General features: G+C 48.2%; 1 protein-coding gene across 4 annotated transcripts in view; it reads right to left on the bottom strand.

The window, feature by feature from the left end:
* LOC105474855 (zinc finger protein 425) overlaps positions 1-17,909 on the bottom strand; it is a 44,644-nt gene that overhangs the window by 16,925 nt on the left and 9,810 nt on the right. The window contains exon 1 of one of the 4 annotated variants that reach the window (XM_011729678.3): positions 5,675-5,809. The exons of 2 other annotated variants lie outside the window; for them this stretch is intronic. In XM_011729678.3, coding sequence (XP_011727980.2) covers positions 5,675-5,692 — 18 coding nt within the window. In that variant the 5' untranslated portion in view covers positions 5,693-5,809. One more of the 4 variants, XM_024790665.2, reaches the window with a different exon arrangement.

Raw genomic sequence — 17,909 nt, 5'->3', positions numbered from 1 at the left:
GTCTCGGCCTCCCAAAGTGCTGGGATTACAGGCTTGAGCCACCGCGCCCGGCCTGTTTCTTTGTTTTTTGAGATGGAGTTTCACTCGTTGCCCGGACTGGAGTGCAATGGCGCAATCTCTGCTCACTGGAACCTCCGCCTCCCAGGTTCAAGTGATTCTCCTGCCTCAGCCTCCCGAGTAGCTGGGGCCACAGGTGCACGCCGCCACGCCCGGCTAATTTTTTGTATTTTTAGTAGAGACGGGTTTCACCGTGTTAGCCAGGATGGTCTCGATCTTCTGATCTTGTGATCCGCCGGCCTCGGCCTCCCAAAGTGCTGGGATTACAGGTGTGAGCCACCATGCCCGGCCAAACATCTTTTTATGTGTTTTTTCCCATGCATATATTCTCTTTGGCGAAATGTCGCTTTACATTTTTTGCCCATTTTCTAATTGGATCTTTTTTAACTGTCCAAGGAAGATTCTTAATTTTTAAAATAGAGATGGTGTCTTGCTATGTCACGTAGACTAATCTGAAACTCCGGGGCTCAAGCAGTCCTCCTACCTCAGGCTCTGAAAGTGCTGGGATTATAGGCGTGAGCCATCTTGCCTAGCTGAGCTCTTTATGTAGTCTAGATAGGAGTCCTTTGTCAGATAGGTGGTTTGCAAATTTTGACCCCAGTCCGTATCTTTTCACCCTCTTTTTTTTTTTTTTTTTTTTGAGACGGAGTCTCGCTCTGTCGCCCAGGCTGGAGTGCAGTGGCCGGATCTCAGCTCACTGCAAGCTCCGCCTCCCGGGTTCACGCCATTCTCCTGCCTCAGCCTCCCGAATAGTTGGGACTACAGGCGCCCGCCACCGCGCCCGGCTAGTTTTTTGTATTTTTTAGTAGAGACGGGGTTTCACCGTGTTAGCCAGGATGGTCTCGATCTCCTGACCTCGTGATCCGCCCGTCTCGGCCTCCCTAAGTGCTGGGATTACAGGCTTGAGCCACCGCGCCCGGCCTCTTTTCACCCTCTTAACAGGATCCTTCAGAAAGCCAAAGTTTTCAGTTTTGGTTATGTCCAATTTATCCCTTTTTTCCCTTTATTGATTGTGCTTGTGGTGCAACATCTAGGAACTTCCCACCATGCCCTAGGTTCTAAAGATTTTCTACAGTGTCATCTTCTACAGGGTTTGTAGCTTTTACACTGAGACGTGTTTTTTGTTTGTTTTTTTTGTAGACATGTGATAGCCTACCTTGTTTGAACCTGATTCTCTCTTAGCTGAGGGAGCCAGACAGACTCCATTTTAGTTCCTTCACTTACAGCCCCTTTACCTCCCTCCCTTAAGGGCATTACTAGTGGAAACTGACTCAAAGCACGTCCAGGAATGCACTTACTGATAAGATATGAGGCAAGCTGCACCAGCAGCTCCTGGGGACGCGCTCGGTGGATGGCACCCAAAGCCCCTGCATTTATCTCTTTGTGATAGTTTAAGCCCCTGCACCTGGAAATGTTTATTTTTTGTTATAGCTTTTGTAACCAATCAATTTTTTTTAACTTTTTGCCAGTTCTGCTTCTGTAAAAATTGCTTCAGCTAAACTCCCCCCTCCCCCATTTAGACCACAGTATGAAAACAAAATTAGCCCCTTCCTCAGGGCTGAGAGAATTTTGAGCGCTGTCTCTCGGTCACTGGCTAATAAAGGACTCCATAATTTGCTTCAAGGTGTGGCGTTTCTCTATAACTCGCTTAGTTACAACAGATGGAGTCTCATTCTGTCACCCAGGTTGGAGTGCAATGGTGCAATCTCGGCTCACTATAACCTCTGCCTCCCGTGTTCAAGCAATCCTCCTGTCTCTGCCTCCTGGTGGTAGCTGGAATTGCAGGCATGTGCAACCACGCCCGGCTAATTTCAGTATTTTTAGTAGAGACAGGGTTTCACCATGTTGGCCAGGCTGGTCTTGAACTCCTGACCTCAGGTGATCCACCCACCTCGGCCTCCCAAAGTGCTGGGACTACAGGCGTGAGACACCACACCCGGCCTGGGATGTGTCTTTTTTTTTTTTTTTTTTTTTTGAGACGGAGTCTCGCTCTGTCACCCAGGCTGGAGTGCGGTGGCCGGATCTCAGCTCACTGCAAGCTCCGCCTCCCGGGTTCACGCCATTCTCCGGCCTCAGCCTCCCAAGTAGCTGGGACTACAGGCGCCCGCCACCTCGCCCGGCTAGTTTTTTTTGTATTTCTTAATAGAGACGGGGTTTCACCGTGTTAGCCAGGATGGTTTGTTTTTTTTTTTTGAGACGGAGTCTTGCTCTGTCGCCCAGGCTGGAGTGCAGTGGCCGGATCTCAGCTCACTGCAAGCTCCGCCTCCCGGGTTTACGCCATTCTTCTGCCTCAGCCTCCTGAGTAGCTGGGACTACAGGCGCCCGCCACCTCGCCCGGCAATTTTTTTTTTGTATTTTTTAGTAGAGACGGGGGTTTCACCGAGTTAGCCAGGATGGTCTCGATCTCCTGACCTCGTGATCCGCCCGTCTCAGCCTCCCAAAGTGCTGGGATTACAGGCTTGAGCCACCACGCCCGGCCATGTCATTTTCTTAAAAGACAAACTGGAAACATAGATCATTTTATGTGAACTCATGTTGGCAACTAAAATTCACAATTTTAACAGGGGTGTTTCAAACAAAATGTCTGCAAGCCATGATTGGCTGGTGGACCATTAATCTACAATCTCTAGGCCGGGCGCGGTGGCTCAAGCCTGTAATCCCAGCACTTTGGGAGGCCGAGACGGGCGGATCACGAGGTCAGGAGATCGAGACCATCCTGGCTAACACAGTGAAACCCCGTCTCTACTAAAAATACAAAAAAAACTAGCCGGGCGTGGTGGCGGGTGCCTGTAGTCCCAGCTACTCGGGAGGCTGAGGCCGGAGAATGGCGTAAACCCGGGAGGCGGAGCTTGCAGTGAGCTGAGATCCGGCCACTGCACTCCAGCCTGGGCGGCAGAGCGAGACTCCGTCTCAAAAAAAAAAAAAAAAAAAAAAAATCTACAATCTCTAGTATGGACTGAACTAACCAGGGCTGCTCTTCCTGGGTGTTTGAGGACAGATCCGCTGTGGCAATAGGGAAGCAACAGAACATGTGTTAACTTTTGAAAATTCCATTTTCACTCCTTTCAGATTCTGTGCTATAAATATACATGACAGCCTACAAGAAAAGCACTGGACATTTTGAAAGATGGCTGAGGCTCTTCCCAAGTGTCTAGAAAATGTTGGTCAGGAGCACAATTCTCCCAATAAGGGAATCTAGGAGACCTGACATTTGACACTTAGGATTTTGGAGATAAAAGTTTTAAAGCTAAAATTCTATCATCAAAACTATCATAAGCCCTGAAAGCTGAAGTATCAGCTATTATGACAAACAAGTTCAAACTTGTTTTATTTTTATTTTTTTTGAGGCGGAGTCTCACTCTGTCCCCAGGTTGGAGTGCAGTGGCACGATCTTGGCTCACTGCAACCTCCACCTCCCAGGTTTAACAGATTCTTCTGTCTCAGCCTCCCGAGTAGTTGGGATTACAGGCGACAGGGTTTCGCCATGTTGGCCTGGTCAGTCTGGAACTCCTGACCTCAGTTGATCTGCCCGCCTCAGCCTCCCAAAGTGCTGGGATTACAAGCGTGAGCGACGGTGCCTGGCCTTATTATTCTTATAATGCGACTTAAACCAAAATCCTCTACAGTTTTCTTGTACCTCACCCATGTGTTTTTGTTGTTGTTGTTTTGTTTTGTTTTTGAGACGGAGTTTCGCTTTTGTTGTCCAGGCTGGAGTGCAATGGCACGATGTCGGCTCACTGCAACCTCTACCTCCTGGGTTCAAGTGATTCTCCTGCCTCAGTATTCCCAGTAGCTGGGATTACAGGCATGCACCACCATGCCTGGCTAATTTTGTATTTTTAGTAGAGACGGGCTTTCTCCATGTTGGTCAGGTTGGTCTCGAACTCCCGACCTCAGGTGATCCGCCCGCCTTGGCCTCCCAAAGTGCTGGGATTACAGGCATGAGCCACGACGCCCAGCCACCCATGTGTTTTCCACCTATAAAATTCCCATTTATGACCATATTTACAATTAGCATTAAACTGCTACAGTGGAAAGGAAAATCAAAAAAAGATTTCTCGGCCGGGCGCGGTGGCTCAAGCCTGTAATCCCAGCACTTTGGGAGGCCGAGATGGGCGGATCACGAGGTCAGGAGATCGAGACCATCCTGGCTAACACGGTGAAACCCCGTCTCTACTAAGAAATACAAAAAATAGCCGGGCGAGGCGGCAGCGCCTGTAGTCCCAGCTACTCGGGAGGCTGAGGCCGGAGAATGGCGTGAACCCGGGAGGCGGAGCTTGCAGTGAGCTGAGATCTGGCCACTGCACTCCAGCCTGGGCTACAGAGCGAGACTCCGTCTCAAAAAAAAAAAAAAAAAAAAAAAAAGATTTCTCCTTGCCTATCCCAAATAATACATTAGCCAAGAAACTGTTATCACATTTTCTATGAACTCAAATGTACAGTCAAAGAAGAGCTACCACAAACTTTCCCAGAGAGGAATATTCCAGGAGGTTCCCAATCATTTAAAGAGGAGAGAAAAAAAGAAAGCCTGGCTGTAGAAACACAGCTTGAAGAAATCAGAAAAAGAATCTGTACTTGCCAAGGGAGGCTGGGGAAAAGGAGTGGGAGGCAAAAGGGAAGAATCAAATATAAATAAGGAGCATTACATTCCTAAGATTATAAAATTTCATTGGGGGCACAAGAAAAACTTGCACATATAAGAAGGTTATACTTAACTGAATGTAACAGTTTCCTGGATTAAGCCTCAGGATATGCCTTTCAAACTCTAAAACCGGTGCTCAAATTTTCCATTACAATACTACAGCCTTTACGGTAAATTCGATTTCCGCTAACCACCCAATTCATTTTAAGTTTTCTGTCCTTTCCTAGAGGGAGCAGTCTCCAATTTCTCTCAGTTCCAGTTCTCCTTCTCCTTTTTCTCATCTGCTTAACACAGATGTGCTTCTCTGAAACTACCTTCAGCAGGAGAGCACGGGCCCCAGAGACACCCCGAGGTTCAGAGTCCCGACACTGAAGGCAGGGACAGCGTTGTTGATCTGAGCCGACAACAAGCCGAGAAACAGATCTTTCCCACCCGGATTCTTTCTCCCAAACCGACTTTTATTTATTGATTAAACAGACGGGGTCTGGCTGTTGCCCAGGCTGGACGGCAGTGGCTATTCACAGGCGCGATCCCACTAACGATCAGCACGGGAGTTTTGCTCTGCTTGGCTTCCGAGCTGGGCCGGTTCCCCCTCCCTGGGGTACCTGGTGGTCCCCGCTCCCGAGGTCACCACACAGATGCAGAACTCGGAGGCACCGCGCGATGGACACAGCGCATATACAGCGCAGAGCTCCCGGGCTCAAGCACTGCTCCCGCCTCAGCCTTCCGAGTGGCCGGGGCCACAGACTCGCGCTGCCAAGCCCGGCCAGACCAGCTTTTCCCCAGGTCAATTCCAGAACAGCACACGCAGCAAGACTGCGCCTTCTCCAGCCCGGCCCGGAGCTCAGTCCGTGGGCCACTGCCAACCCCCAGACCCAGGCCCCCGCCGCCCCACTCCCTGGACGCGGACCCCACTCCAGCTGCAACAGGGACCCGAGTTTCGACAGTCCTGCATCCTCCATCGGCCCCTCTTACCGAAGCCGGCTCGGCCATGGCGGTTCCGCACGAACCGGCCCCGCCTGGCACGGCCTCCCCTCCGCTCCGCCCCAACCCGACTCCCAGGCACAGCCTGGGTTGCCCCACAACGCAGCGCCGACCGGGCGCGGTGCATGCTGGGACTCGGCGCCCGGCAATGGCTGGGGCCGCTCCGCCCCATAGCGACCCCTGCGGGCTGGAGGAGCGCCGCCGCCCGGGGGGTCGGTCCTCAGAGGAGGGGCCCGGGAACCCTCCGTGCAGGCCGCAGCACGCCGATGTTTGAGGGAGCCTCGGGCTCCCGGGATCTGCAAGCGAGGGAGGCGGTCGGAGACCAGATGAGGGAGCTGACGGGAGGGGAAATGGAGGGGCAGGTGAACATGGAGAGAGCAGGAACAGAGAGAGAGAGAGAGTAGGGACAGCGACTGGGAGACGCGCTCCACAGAAACCCAGACTGAGAGGCAGCAAGAGGGGAGCGTCCGGTGCGGTTCCTTCCAAAGCCGCCCCCGAGTCAGGGATGAGCTCGAGGGCTTCGTCCGTGAGGAGGTCCCGGGAATCCAGCGAGGCCGGATAGGTGGTGGGAGGCGCGCGGTGGCCTGAGGGTGTCTGTTCCGTCGGGGGCGCGGAGGCCGTGGGGGCCCTGGGTTTGTCCCTTCGGGGACGCGGAGGAGGGGTCCGCCCACCACGTCCGGTCCCCGTGGGTCCAGGGGCCTTCTGGGCTCCCCGAGCGGCCACGCTCCCTCCTTGGCAGAGAACGGCCCCGGGCAGAGACCCCATGCGGAAGCCACCCCGGTCTCGGGGCCGCCTGCGGGGACTCAGGGTCACCCAGGGATGCGGGCCGGGCACCCTCGGCCCCCGGCGGGAGACTGTGACAGAGCGAGAGGAGACAGACGGAGACCATGATACAGGGCGTGAGAAACACGGGGATGCAAAAACAAGGGAGAGGTGGGAAGGCAGTAGGGGAAACCAGGGAGAGACAGAAAGGAGATAGAGGGCAAGGAAGAGGGTGGCGATTGTTCCCAGAAAATCAACCTCGCATTCTGTCCCAGTCATGTTTAAGGTGTCAGGCTAAATAAAGTAACAAATGAAAATGACTGGTTCTGTCAGGAAAGGCGGGACAACTCCAAGCGGTGCTAACAGGTCATAGGAGGATTCAGCGATTTTCTGATTGGCAATTGGTTATCGGAAGACCAGGTTCATAGAAAGGAGTGTCTGGGTTAAGATAAGGAGTTGTGGAGACCAAGGTTCTTAGGATGTCTCATAGTGACCGGCTTTAGATGGCAAAAATGTCCTATTTAGACCTTTAAAAGGTGCTAGATTCTCTGGCCGGGTGCCGTGGCCCAAGTCTGTAATCCCAGCACTTCGGGAGGCTTAGGCAGGAGGATTGCCTGAGCCCAGGAGTTGAAGACCAGCCTAGGCAACATGGCGAAACCCCATCTCTACAAAAAATACAAAACTTTGCCGGCACAGTGGCAAAGACGTTAATCTCAGCTATTTGGGAGGCAGACGTGGGAGGATTACTTGACCCTGGGAAGCGAAGGTTGCAGTGAGCCTAGATTGTGCTATGACACTATAGCCTGGGTGACAGAGGAAGACAGAGGGAGACTCTCTCAAAAAAATTAAATAAATAAATAAAATAAAAAATATATAGTTTGTTTGTTTTTTGGGTTTTTTTCGAGACGGACTCTTGCTCTGTTGCCCCGGCTGGAGTGCAGTGGTGTGATTTCGGCTCACTGCAACCTCTGCCTCCCAGGTTCAAGCGATTCTCCTGCCTCAGCCTCCCAAGTAGTTGGAATTACAGGCATGTGCCACCACGCCGGGCTAATTTTTGTATTCTTAGTAGAGATGGGATTCTGGGATTCACCATGTTGGCCAGGCTGGTCTTAAACTCTTGACGTCATGATCCACCTGCCTCGGCCTCCCAAAATGCTGGGATTACAGGCATGAGCCACCGCACCCGGCCCTATATTTTTATATAAATATATAATATATATGGCAAAGAAGGCTATTTGGTGATAAAATATTTTGATTTCCTTCTTTGTCATGCAATGTTATGCCACAGTCAGGTTGGAAACTAAGCCGGTATATGGGGTTAAATAAAACCCTTCTGGTGAGATTTTTATGGTTTGTAGGGCGTGACTCCCTAGGTCTCTTAGTTAGAAATTTGGACAAGAAAGGAAAAAAGGTCACAATTTAGTTGGTATCCATATCATTGTATGTGAAAAGTTTATTTATTTTTTATTTTTATTTTTTTTGAGACAGAGTCTTGCTGTGTTGCCCAGGCTAGAGTGCAGCAGCTCGATCTTGGCTCACTGCAACCTCCACCTGCCAGGTTCAAATGATTCTCCTGTCTCAGCCTCCTGAGTAGCTGGGACTACAGGTGCATCCCACCATGCCTGGCTAATTTTTATATTTTTAGTAGAGACAGGGTTTCACCATATTGGTCAGGCTGTTCTCCGACTCCTGACCTCAGGTGATTCACCCACCTCGGCCTCCCAAAGATTACAGGCATGAGCTACTACACCTGGCCTACAACAGTTTTATTTTAATTGCTGATAGTATTCCATGGTGTGAATATACTGAAGAGTATTTACCCATTGAAGGATATTTGTATTTTTGCCCGTTTTTTATTTTTTTATTTTTTTATTTTTGAGATGGAGTGTTGCTCTGTCACCCAGGCTGGAGTGCAGTGGCGCAATCTCAGCTCACCACAAGCTCCGCCTCCCGGGTTCACACCATTCTCCTGCCTCAGCCTCCCGAGTAGCAGGGACTACAGGCACCTGCCATCACGCCCGGTTAATTTTTTGTATTTTTAGTAGAGATGGGGTTTCACCACGTTAGCCAGGATGATCTCGATCTCTTGACCTCATGATCCGCCCGCCTTGGCCTCCCAGAGTGCTGGGATTACAGGCGTGAGCCACCACGCCCGGCTGCGTTTTGTTATTTTTTATATTTATTTGTTTGTCTATTTATTTATTTTTTTAGATAGAGTTTCGCTCTCGTTGCCCAGGCTGGCATGCAATGGCGCAATCTCGGCTCACCGCAATCTCTACCTCCCAGGTTCAAGCAATCCTCCTGCCTCAGCCTCCCTAGTAGCTGGGATTACAGGCATATGCCACCATGCCCAGCTATTTTGTATTTTTAGTAGAGAAGGAGTTTCTCCATGTTGGTCAGGCTGGTCTCAAACTCCTGACCTCAGGTGATCTGCCTGCCTCGGCCTCCCAAAGTGCTGGGATTACAGGCATGAGCCACCATGCCCGGCCTATTTATTTATTTTTGAGATGAAGTCTCACTCTGTTTCCCAGGCTGGAGTGCAGTGGCGAGATCTTGGCTCAGTGCAATCTCCGCCTCTGGAGTTCAAGTGATTCCCCTGCCTCAGCCTCCCGAGTAGGTGGGATTATAGGTGCACACCACCACACCTGGCTAATTTTTGTATTTTTAGTAGAGAAGGGGTTTCACCATGTTGGCCAGGCTGGTTTCAAACTCCTAACCTCAAGTGATCCTCCTGCCTTGGCCTCCCAAAGTGCTGGGATGACAGGAATGAGCAACCGCGCCCGGCCTTTTCCAAGTTTTGGAATTCTGAATAGAACCGCTATAAATGTTTGTGTACAGGTTTTGCGTGAAGATAAATTTTTATTTCTTTAAGGTAGATACCCAGGAGTGGGACTGCTGAGTCATGGTAAATATGTATATTTAATTGTACAAGGAACCAGCAAACCATTTTTAAGAGTGACTGTGCTGTTATGTGTTCCCCTTATGAACTTATGAGAGTTCAGTTGGTCCACGTTCTTTATTTGGTATTTTTAGCATTTTAAAAAACTGTTAGACATTCTAATCAATGGTGTTGTTACTGAAATACCAGGGTTTGGGTCTAGGTGCTGCTGTTTGTGGCTTAGAAAGCCAATCAGGGAGACAGTAAGTGTTACCAAGGAAGAAGGCTTTAATTGGGTGTTACTGCTGAGGATATGGGAGATGGGAGATCAGTCTCAAATCCATCTCCCTGACAGACTAAAATCAGTGGCTTGTATTGCTGGGAAGAAATGTAACCATATGTGGAAAAACATGAATTGGTGAGGGGTAAGGAAGAGGGGTTGGTGAACAGGAAGTAGGTGGTGGGTTATGCAATCATGATAGGTGAGGGGTCTGACTTTCATTGTCCAAATGCAGTGATCTTGTGAGTTTCAACTGGTTCATACTATCTGGGAGGCCTGATGGTTTCCTGAGAAAGGAACTCAGATAAGACAAATGTAACTGTCTCAAGTTTTAAAAGGATCAGTTACTGTGTTTATTCAAAGAAACCATATACATCAGCTCTATAGGGCAATTGGATCTGTTTCAGTATGGGGTATCTCGATGTAGTTTTTATTTGCATTTCCCTAGTTGCTAATGATATAAAAAAATATTATTATGTGCTAAATTGCCAACTTTTAGTTAAGTTTTTGTTCTTGTTCCTTGCCCATTTTTAAATTGTATTTTTCTCAGGTTGATAAATATGGACTTTTTATTAAGGAAAGATTTTCTTATAGGCAATTCTTTTAACGTATTTAGAACAGGCTGGGCGTGGTGGCTCACACCTGTAATCCCAGCACTTTGGGAGACCAAGGCTGGTGGATCACGAAATCAGGAGATTTCCTGGCCAATACGGTGAAACCCTGTCTCTACTACAAATACAGAAATTAGCTGGGTGTGGTGGTACACGCCTGTAGTCCCAGCTGCTGGAGAGGCTGAGACAGGAGAATCGCTTAAACCTGGGAGGCGTAGGTTGCAGTGAGCCAAGATTGGGCCACTGCACTCCAGCCTGGCGACAGAGTGAGACTCCACCTCAGAAACAAAACAAACAAAAAACATATGCAGAACAATATAATAAGCCCCAGCCATAATCCAGCTTTGGAAACATTTAAAAATATATATTTTATTTAGCATTTCTATTGAATTTGAAGTAGGGGGGAGGGTTTCGTGTTTTAGCTTAGTCTATTATCCTAGTGGAAAATTATTTGCTTTTGACACTTTTAAACAGTTTTAGACATTTTAAGTATGTTCACACCTTTAATAGCTATGCAGCATACCAATTTACCACAACTTATTCATCCAGTCCTCTACTAGACATTTTGTTTATAGTCAAATTTTAGTTTATAGTCAAAAAGCATCAAATACTGCTTTCGATGAGTCTTACATTTGCAAATATATTTATGGAATATATTACTAGAAAAGTAATTGTTTGATCAAAAGGTCTACTTATTTATAATTGACACACTACTAAGTTGCTCAGAAGAGGTTATATCAATTTATAGCTCCACCAACTTCCTTATATTCTCTCTCTCTCTCTTTTTTTTTTTTTGAGACAGTCTTGTTGCCCAGGCTGTAGTGCAGTGCCACGATCTTGGCTCACTGCAACTTTCACCTCCTGAGTTCAACTGATTCTCCTGCCTCAGCCTCCCAAGTAGCTGAGATTACAGGCATGCGCCACCACGCCTGGCTAATTTTGTGTTTTTAGTAGAGAGGGGGTTTCTCCATGTTTGTCAGGCTGGTCTCGAACTCCCTCATGTGATCTGCCTGCCTTGGCCTCCCAAAGCGCTGGGAATACAGGCATGAGCCACCCCGCCTGGCCCAGAGAACCAACTTTCTCTCTTTCTTTTTTTTTTTTTTTTTTGAGACGGAGTCTTGCTCTGTCACCCAGGCTGGAGTGCAGTGGCCGGATCTCAGCTCACTGCAAGCTCCGCCTCCCGGGTTTACGCCGTTCTCCTGCCTCAGCCTCCCGAGTAGCTGGGACTACAGGCGCCCGCCACCTCGCCCGGCTAGTTTTTTTGTATTTTTTAGTAGAGACGGGGTTTCACCGTGTTAGCCGGGATCGTCTCTCGATCTCCTGGCCTCGTGATCCGCCCGTCTCGGCCTCCCAAAGTGCTGGGATTACAGGCTTGAGCCACCGCGCCCGGCCTAACTTTCTCTCTTTCGAGACAGAGGGGCACCCGAATGGGACCTCCAGACCTCAGTGGAGTGCACCGGATTTTGTAGGCAGGCTTGAGGAGACAGTGTCTGATTTACCAGGGGCCCAAAGATGGGTTGGACCAGGTGTGACATCTACATAGCATGAGAGGAAGCTGGCCACCCACCCTAATCTTCTTAATGCAGATGGGCTTGCCACTGGGCCAGTGCCTTGTTGTCTGCTCCCCACTGCACAAGTGGTTGGAAAGAAAAAGAGAAGATGGAGTTGCCATTTTGAACACGCCTAGTCTCTGGTAGCCTTTTCTGATTGGCACAACTGCCGGCATTCACCCGTGCAAGCTTCCACTTGCTTATGTATGTCTGCAGCTCAACTTTACAGGCTCCTTGTTAGAAATAAAATTTGGGGGCTGCTTTTTATTAAAAGGAAACCCTTACTGAGGACTTTCTTACCCTCACTATCTGCCTAAATAATTTCTTTTTAACTCCTATATCAGCAGTGAGGACAACCAGAGGTCACTTTGATAGCCATGTTGGTTTTGGTAGGTTTTAGGCTGGCTTCTTTAGTGCAACCTGTTTTATCAGTAAGGTTTTTTTTTTTTTTCTTCTGATAGAGTTTTGCTCTGTTGCCCAGGTTGGAGTGCAGTGGCACAATCTTGGATCACTGCAACCTCTCTGATGGGTTCAGTCGATTCTCCTGCCTTAGCCTCCCGAGTAGTTGGGATTACAGGCCTGCCACCACACATGGCTAACTTTTGTATTTGTATTTTAGTAGAGATGGGGTTTCACCATGTTGGCTAGGTTGGTCTCGAACTCCAGGGCTCAAGTGATCTGCCCACCCCAGCCTTCCAAAGTGCTGGGATTATAGGCATGAGCCACTGTGCCAGCATGGTCTTTATGACCTGTATATTGTGAGGACTTCCTATCTCATCCTGTGATTTAGAATGCCTTAACCATCCGGGAATGCAGACCAGCCTCATTTTACCTAGCCCCTATTCAAGATAGAGGTGCTCCAGTTCAAAGGCTTCTGACAAAGTGATCTGCCTGCCCCAGCTTTCCAAAGTTCTGGGATTATAGGCGTGAGTCACTGCACCTGGCTTTTTGGTTATTTTTGTGTTTTTAAAATATATGTATATTTTTGTTTTTTGTGACCTTCAGATTTTTTTTTTTTTTTTTGAGACAGAGTTTTGCCCTTGTTGTGCAGGCTGGAGTACAATGGTGTGATCTTGGCTCACCACAACCTCCGCCTCCCGGGTTCAAGCGATTCTCCTGCCTCAGCCTCCCGAGTAGCTGGGATTACAGGCATGCACCACTGTGTCCGGCTAATTTTGTATTTTTAGTAGAGACGGGGTTTCTCCACGTTGGTCAGGCTGGTCTCCAACTTCTGACCTCAGGTGATCTGCCCACCTTGGCTTCCCAAAATGCTGGGATTACAGTCGTGAGCCACCACGCCCAGCTGTGCTGTTTTTGTCTTTTTTTTTTTTTTTTTTTCTGAGACGGAATTTTGCTCTTGTTGCCCAGGCTGCAGTGCAATGGCGCAATTTCGGCTCACTGCAACCTTTGCCTCTCAGGTTCAAGCAATTCTCCTGCCTCAGCCTCCCAAGTAGCTGGGATTACAGGCGCCTGCCCCCACGCCCAGCTAATTTTTTTTTTTGTATTTTTAGTAGAGACGGGGTTTCACCATGTTGGCCAGGCTGGTCTTGAACTCCTGACATCAGGTAATCCACCTGCCTCGGCCTCCCAAAGTGCTGGGATTACAGGTGTGAGCCACCGTGCCTGGCCCATTTTTGTCTTTTTGATATGAGATCTCATTCTTTTGCCCAGGCTGGAGTGCAATGGTGTGATCATAGCTCACTGCAGCCTACACCCTCTGGGCTCAAGATCCTCCCGCCTCAGCCTTCCAAAGTTTGGATCTTTGGGGACTACACGTGTGAGCCACAGCATCCCATCCATTATATTCTTAATGATCTTTCTGTACAACCTAAATTTTATTTTTTCAACTCTGAGTACTTCTAAAGATATATTAACTAGACATTAGGTAATAGGTAAAAGAGTAACACCTAATCATGTATTATTTATTTACTTATTTATTTAGAGATGGAGTCTCACTCTGTTGCCCAGGCTGTTTTTTTTTTCCTTCAGCACTTTTATTTTTATGTTTTTGGACAGAGTCTGGCTCTGTCGCCCAGGCGGGAATGTGTGGCGCAATCTCGGCTCACTGCAACCTCTGCCTCCCTGGTTCAAGCAATTCTCATGCCTCAGCCTCCTGAGCAGCTGGGACTACAGGCACACACCACCACGCGCAGCTAATTTTTGTATTTTTAGTAGAGAAGGGTTTCACCATGTTGGCTAGGCTGGTCTGGAATCCCTGGCCTCAAATGACCTGCCCAGCTCGGCCTCCCAAAGTGCTGGGATTACCACCTGACCTCATTTATTATGTTAAAGACTCTTAGAGATAATGCTGATTGCAATAACCACATTAACAAAGCCTAGTTGAAGAAGGCAGGCATTTGAAAGTAGTTTATTTTCTTATTGTTCAGTTTTGACAGTTCTTAATTTATTCTGAATGTAAGTCCTTTGTTGGATATATGATCAATAAGTATTTTATCCTGGCCAACACGGTGAAACCCTGTCTCTACTAAAAATACAAAAAAAAATTAGCCGGGCATGGTGGCGGGCACCTGTAGTCCCAGCTACTCAGTAGGCTGAGGCAGGAGAATGGCGTGAACTCGGGAGGCGGAGCTTGCAGTGAGCTGAGATCGAGCCACTGCACTCTAGCCTGGGTGACAGAGTGAGACTCTGTCTCAAAAAAAAAACGAAAACAAAAACAAAAAAACAACAAAGAAAGCTTTAATTTTAAGTGGGAGCTAAGCTATGAGGACACAAAGTCGTAAGAATGCTATAATGGACTATGGGGACTTCAGAAGAGTGGGAGCGGGAGTGAGGGATAGAAGACTACACATTGGATGCAGCGTACACTGCTCCAGTGATGAATGCACCAAATCCCAGAAATCACACCTGGAGAACTTACCCATGTCACTAAACACTACCTGTTCCCCCCAAAACTATTAGAATAATAATAGTCCCGGTGCGGTAGCTCAGGCCTGTAGTCCCAGCACTTTGGGAGGCTGAAGGAGATAGATCACTTGCGGTAAGCAGTAGTTGACGATCAGCCTGGCCAATATGGTGAATCCAGGTCTCCACTAAAAATTCAAAGATTAGCTGGGTGTGGTGGTGCGCACCTGTGGTCCCAGCTACTCAGGAGACTGAGCATGAGAATCACTTGACCCCGGGAGGTAGAGGTTGCAGTGAGCCAAGGTCATTGCACTCCAGCCTGGGAGACAGAGGGGGGACTACGTCTCAAAAAAAAAAAAAAAAAAAAAATAATAATAATAATAATGAAGTTTTAATTTTGATGAAGTCCAATTTGTACTTTGTAGCTTTTTGTGGATTGGGCTTTTGGTGTCGTGTAAGAACTCTGCCTAACTGAAGGTCATATTTTTTTTTCTAGAAGTTTCCTAGTTTTATGTTTTAAATTTATTTACGTGTATGTTTATATTCCCGTATTTAAAACTTTAAATTTAAAAGTAAAATTTATTGTCAAAAATGCAAACTTGGGGAGGGCATAAAGATCACACACAAGGCTGCCACTTCAGATTTAGAGGGTTGCACAGCGGCCAGGCAAAGGCGCTCCTCACTTCCCAGACGGTGGGGCGGCCCAGCAGAGGCACTCCTCACTTTTTAGACAGTGCGTCTAGCAGGCAGAGGTGCGCCTCACTTCCCAGTTTAAATTTATATCTATGATCTGTTTTTTTTTTTTTTTTTTTGAGGCGGAGTCTTGCTCTGTCACCCAGGCTGGAGTGCAGTGGCCGGATCTCGGCTCACTGCAAGCTCCGCCTCCCGGGTTCCTGCCATTGTCCTGCCTCAGCTCCCCCAGCAGCTGGGACAACAGGCGCACGCCGCCATGCCCGGTTAATTTTTTCGTATTTGTAGTAGAGACAGTTTTTCAGTGTTAGCCAGGATGGTCTCTATCTCCTGACCTCTTGATCCGCCCGCCTTGGCCTCCCAAAGTGCTGGGATTACAGGCGTGAGCCACCGCGCCCGGCCATGATCTGTTTTTATTTACTTTGCGTAAAAAGTGTGAGAGTTGGGTTGAGGTTCATTTATTTTGCATATAGAAGTCCAACCGTTGAGATACAATTTGTTGAAAAACTTATTCTATCTTCATGTAAGTGCTTTTTTTTATTTTTTAATTTTTTTGAGACGGAGTCTTGCACTGTCACCCAGGTTGGAGTGCAGTGGCATGATCTAGGCTCACTGCAACCTCTGTCTCTTGGGTTCAAGGGATTCTCCTGTCTCAGCCTCCCATGTAGCTGGGATTACAGGCACCCGCCACCACACCCAGCTAATTTTTTTTTTTTTTTTTTGAGGCGGAGTCTCGCTCTCTTGCCCAGGCTGGAGTGCAGTGGCCGGATCTCAGCTCACTGCAAGCTCCGCCTCCTGGGTTCACGCCATTCTCCTGCCTCAGCCTCCCGAGTAGCTGGGACTACAGGCGCCCGCCACCTCGCCTGGCTAGTTTTTTTTTTGTATTTTTTAGTAGAAACGGGGTTTCAATGTGTTCGCCAGGATGGTCTCGATCTCCTGACCTCGTGATCCGCCCGTCTTGGCCTCCCAAAGTGCTGGGATTACAGGCTTGAGCCACAGTGCCCGGCCCCCAGCTAATTTTTTTATATTTTTAGTAGAGACGGGATTTCACTATGTTGGCCAGGCTGGTCTCGAACTCCTGACCTCGTGATCTGCCTACCTTGGTCTCCCAAAGTGCTGGGATTACAGGTGCCCACGAGCATGCCTGGCTAATTTTTGTATTTTTAGTAGAGACGGGGTTTCACCATGTTAGCCAAGCTGGTCTCGAACTCCTGACCTCAGGTGATCCTCCCGCCTCAGCTTCCCAAAGTGCTGGGATTACAGGTGTGAGCCACCATGCCTGGCCCACTGAATTGCTCTTACACCTCTGTAAAAAGTCAGTTGTCCAAATTTATGTGGGTTTATTTTTGGATTCTTGTTTTATTGATCCATGTGTCTATCCCTTCCCCAGTATGACATGCTCGTGATTACTGTAGCTTTGGAGGAGTATTGAGAGTAGACATCCTTGCCTTTCTCAGTCTGAGGGGAAGCCATTTAGTCTTTCACTATTGAGTATGACGTTAACTGCAGGTTTTTGTACATACTTTTAAGACAGAGTCTTACTCTTTCCCCTAGGCTGGAGTGCAGTGGCATGATCTCCCTCATTACGACCTCTGCCTCCCGGGTTCAAGCAATTCTGCTTCAGCCTCCTGAGTAGCTGGGATAACATGCGCATGCCACCATGTCTGGCTAATTTTTGTATTTTTAGTAGAGATGGGGTTCCACCATATTGGGCAGGGTGGTCTCGAACTCCTGACCTCATGATCCACCTGCCTTAGCCTCCCAAAGTGCTGGGATTACAGGTGTGAGCCACCCCACCTGGCGTGTAGATACTTTTTAGCATGTTGTGCTAATTCCCTTTCATCGCTAGTTTTGTGAGAGTTTTTATTGTGAGTAAATGTGAGTATTTGTTTTGTCAAATTATTTTTCTGCATTTATGGGCAAGCATAATCACATCTATTTAATTGTGAAAAACTGGAACCTAATCATGTAAATAAGTCGGAAGCACCCATAAGATGAAATATGTAGACATTAAATTTATGTTTTCGAAAAATATTTGGCCGGGTGCAGTGGCTCATGCCTGTAATCCCAGCACGTTGGGAGGCCGAGGCGGGCAGATCACCTGAGGTCAGGAGTTCAAGACCACCCTGACCAACATGGAGAAACCCCATCTCTACTAAAAATACAAAATTAGCTGGGCATGGTGGCACACGCCTGTGATCCCAGCTACTCGGGAGGCTGAGGCAGGAAAATAGCTTGAACCCGGGAGGCAGAGGTTGTGATGAGCTGAGATCAGGCCATTGCACTCCAGCCTAGGCAACAAGAGCGAACCTCTGTCTCAAAAAAAAAGGAAAAAAAAAGAAAAATATTTAATGCTATGGAAGATATTCAAGTATATTAAATAACAAAGGCAGGTTTCAAAACAGTATTTATGGCTGGGTGCAGTGGCTTACGCCTGTAATTCCAACACTTTGGGCGGCCGAGGTGGGTGGATCACCTGAGGTTAGGAGTTTGAGACCAGCCTGGACAACATGGCGAAACACCATCTCTACTAAAAATACAAAAATTATCCGGGCATCGTGGTACACGCCTGCATCCAGCTACTCTCAGGAAG

Source organism: Macaca nemestrina, chromosome 4 (genome assembly GCF_043159975.1).
Source record: "Macaca nemestrina isolate mMacNem1 chromosome 4, mMacNem.hap1, whole genome shotgun sequence".
NCBI lineage: Eukaryota > Metazoa > Chordata > Mammalia > Primates > Cercopithecidae > Macaca > Macaca nemestrina.
This window is presented reverse-complemented; position numbering and strand designations above follow the sequence as displayed.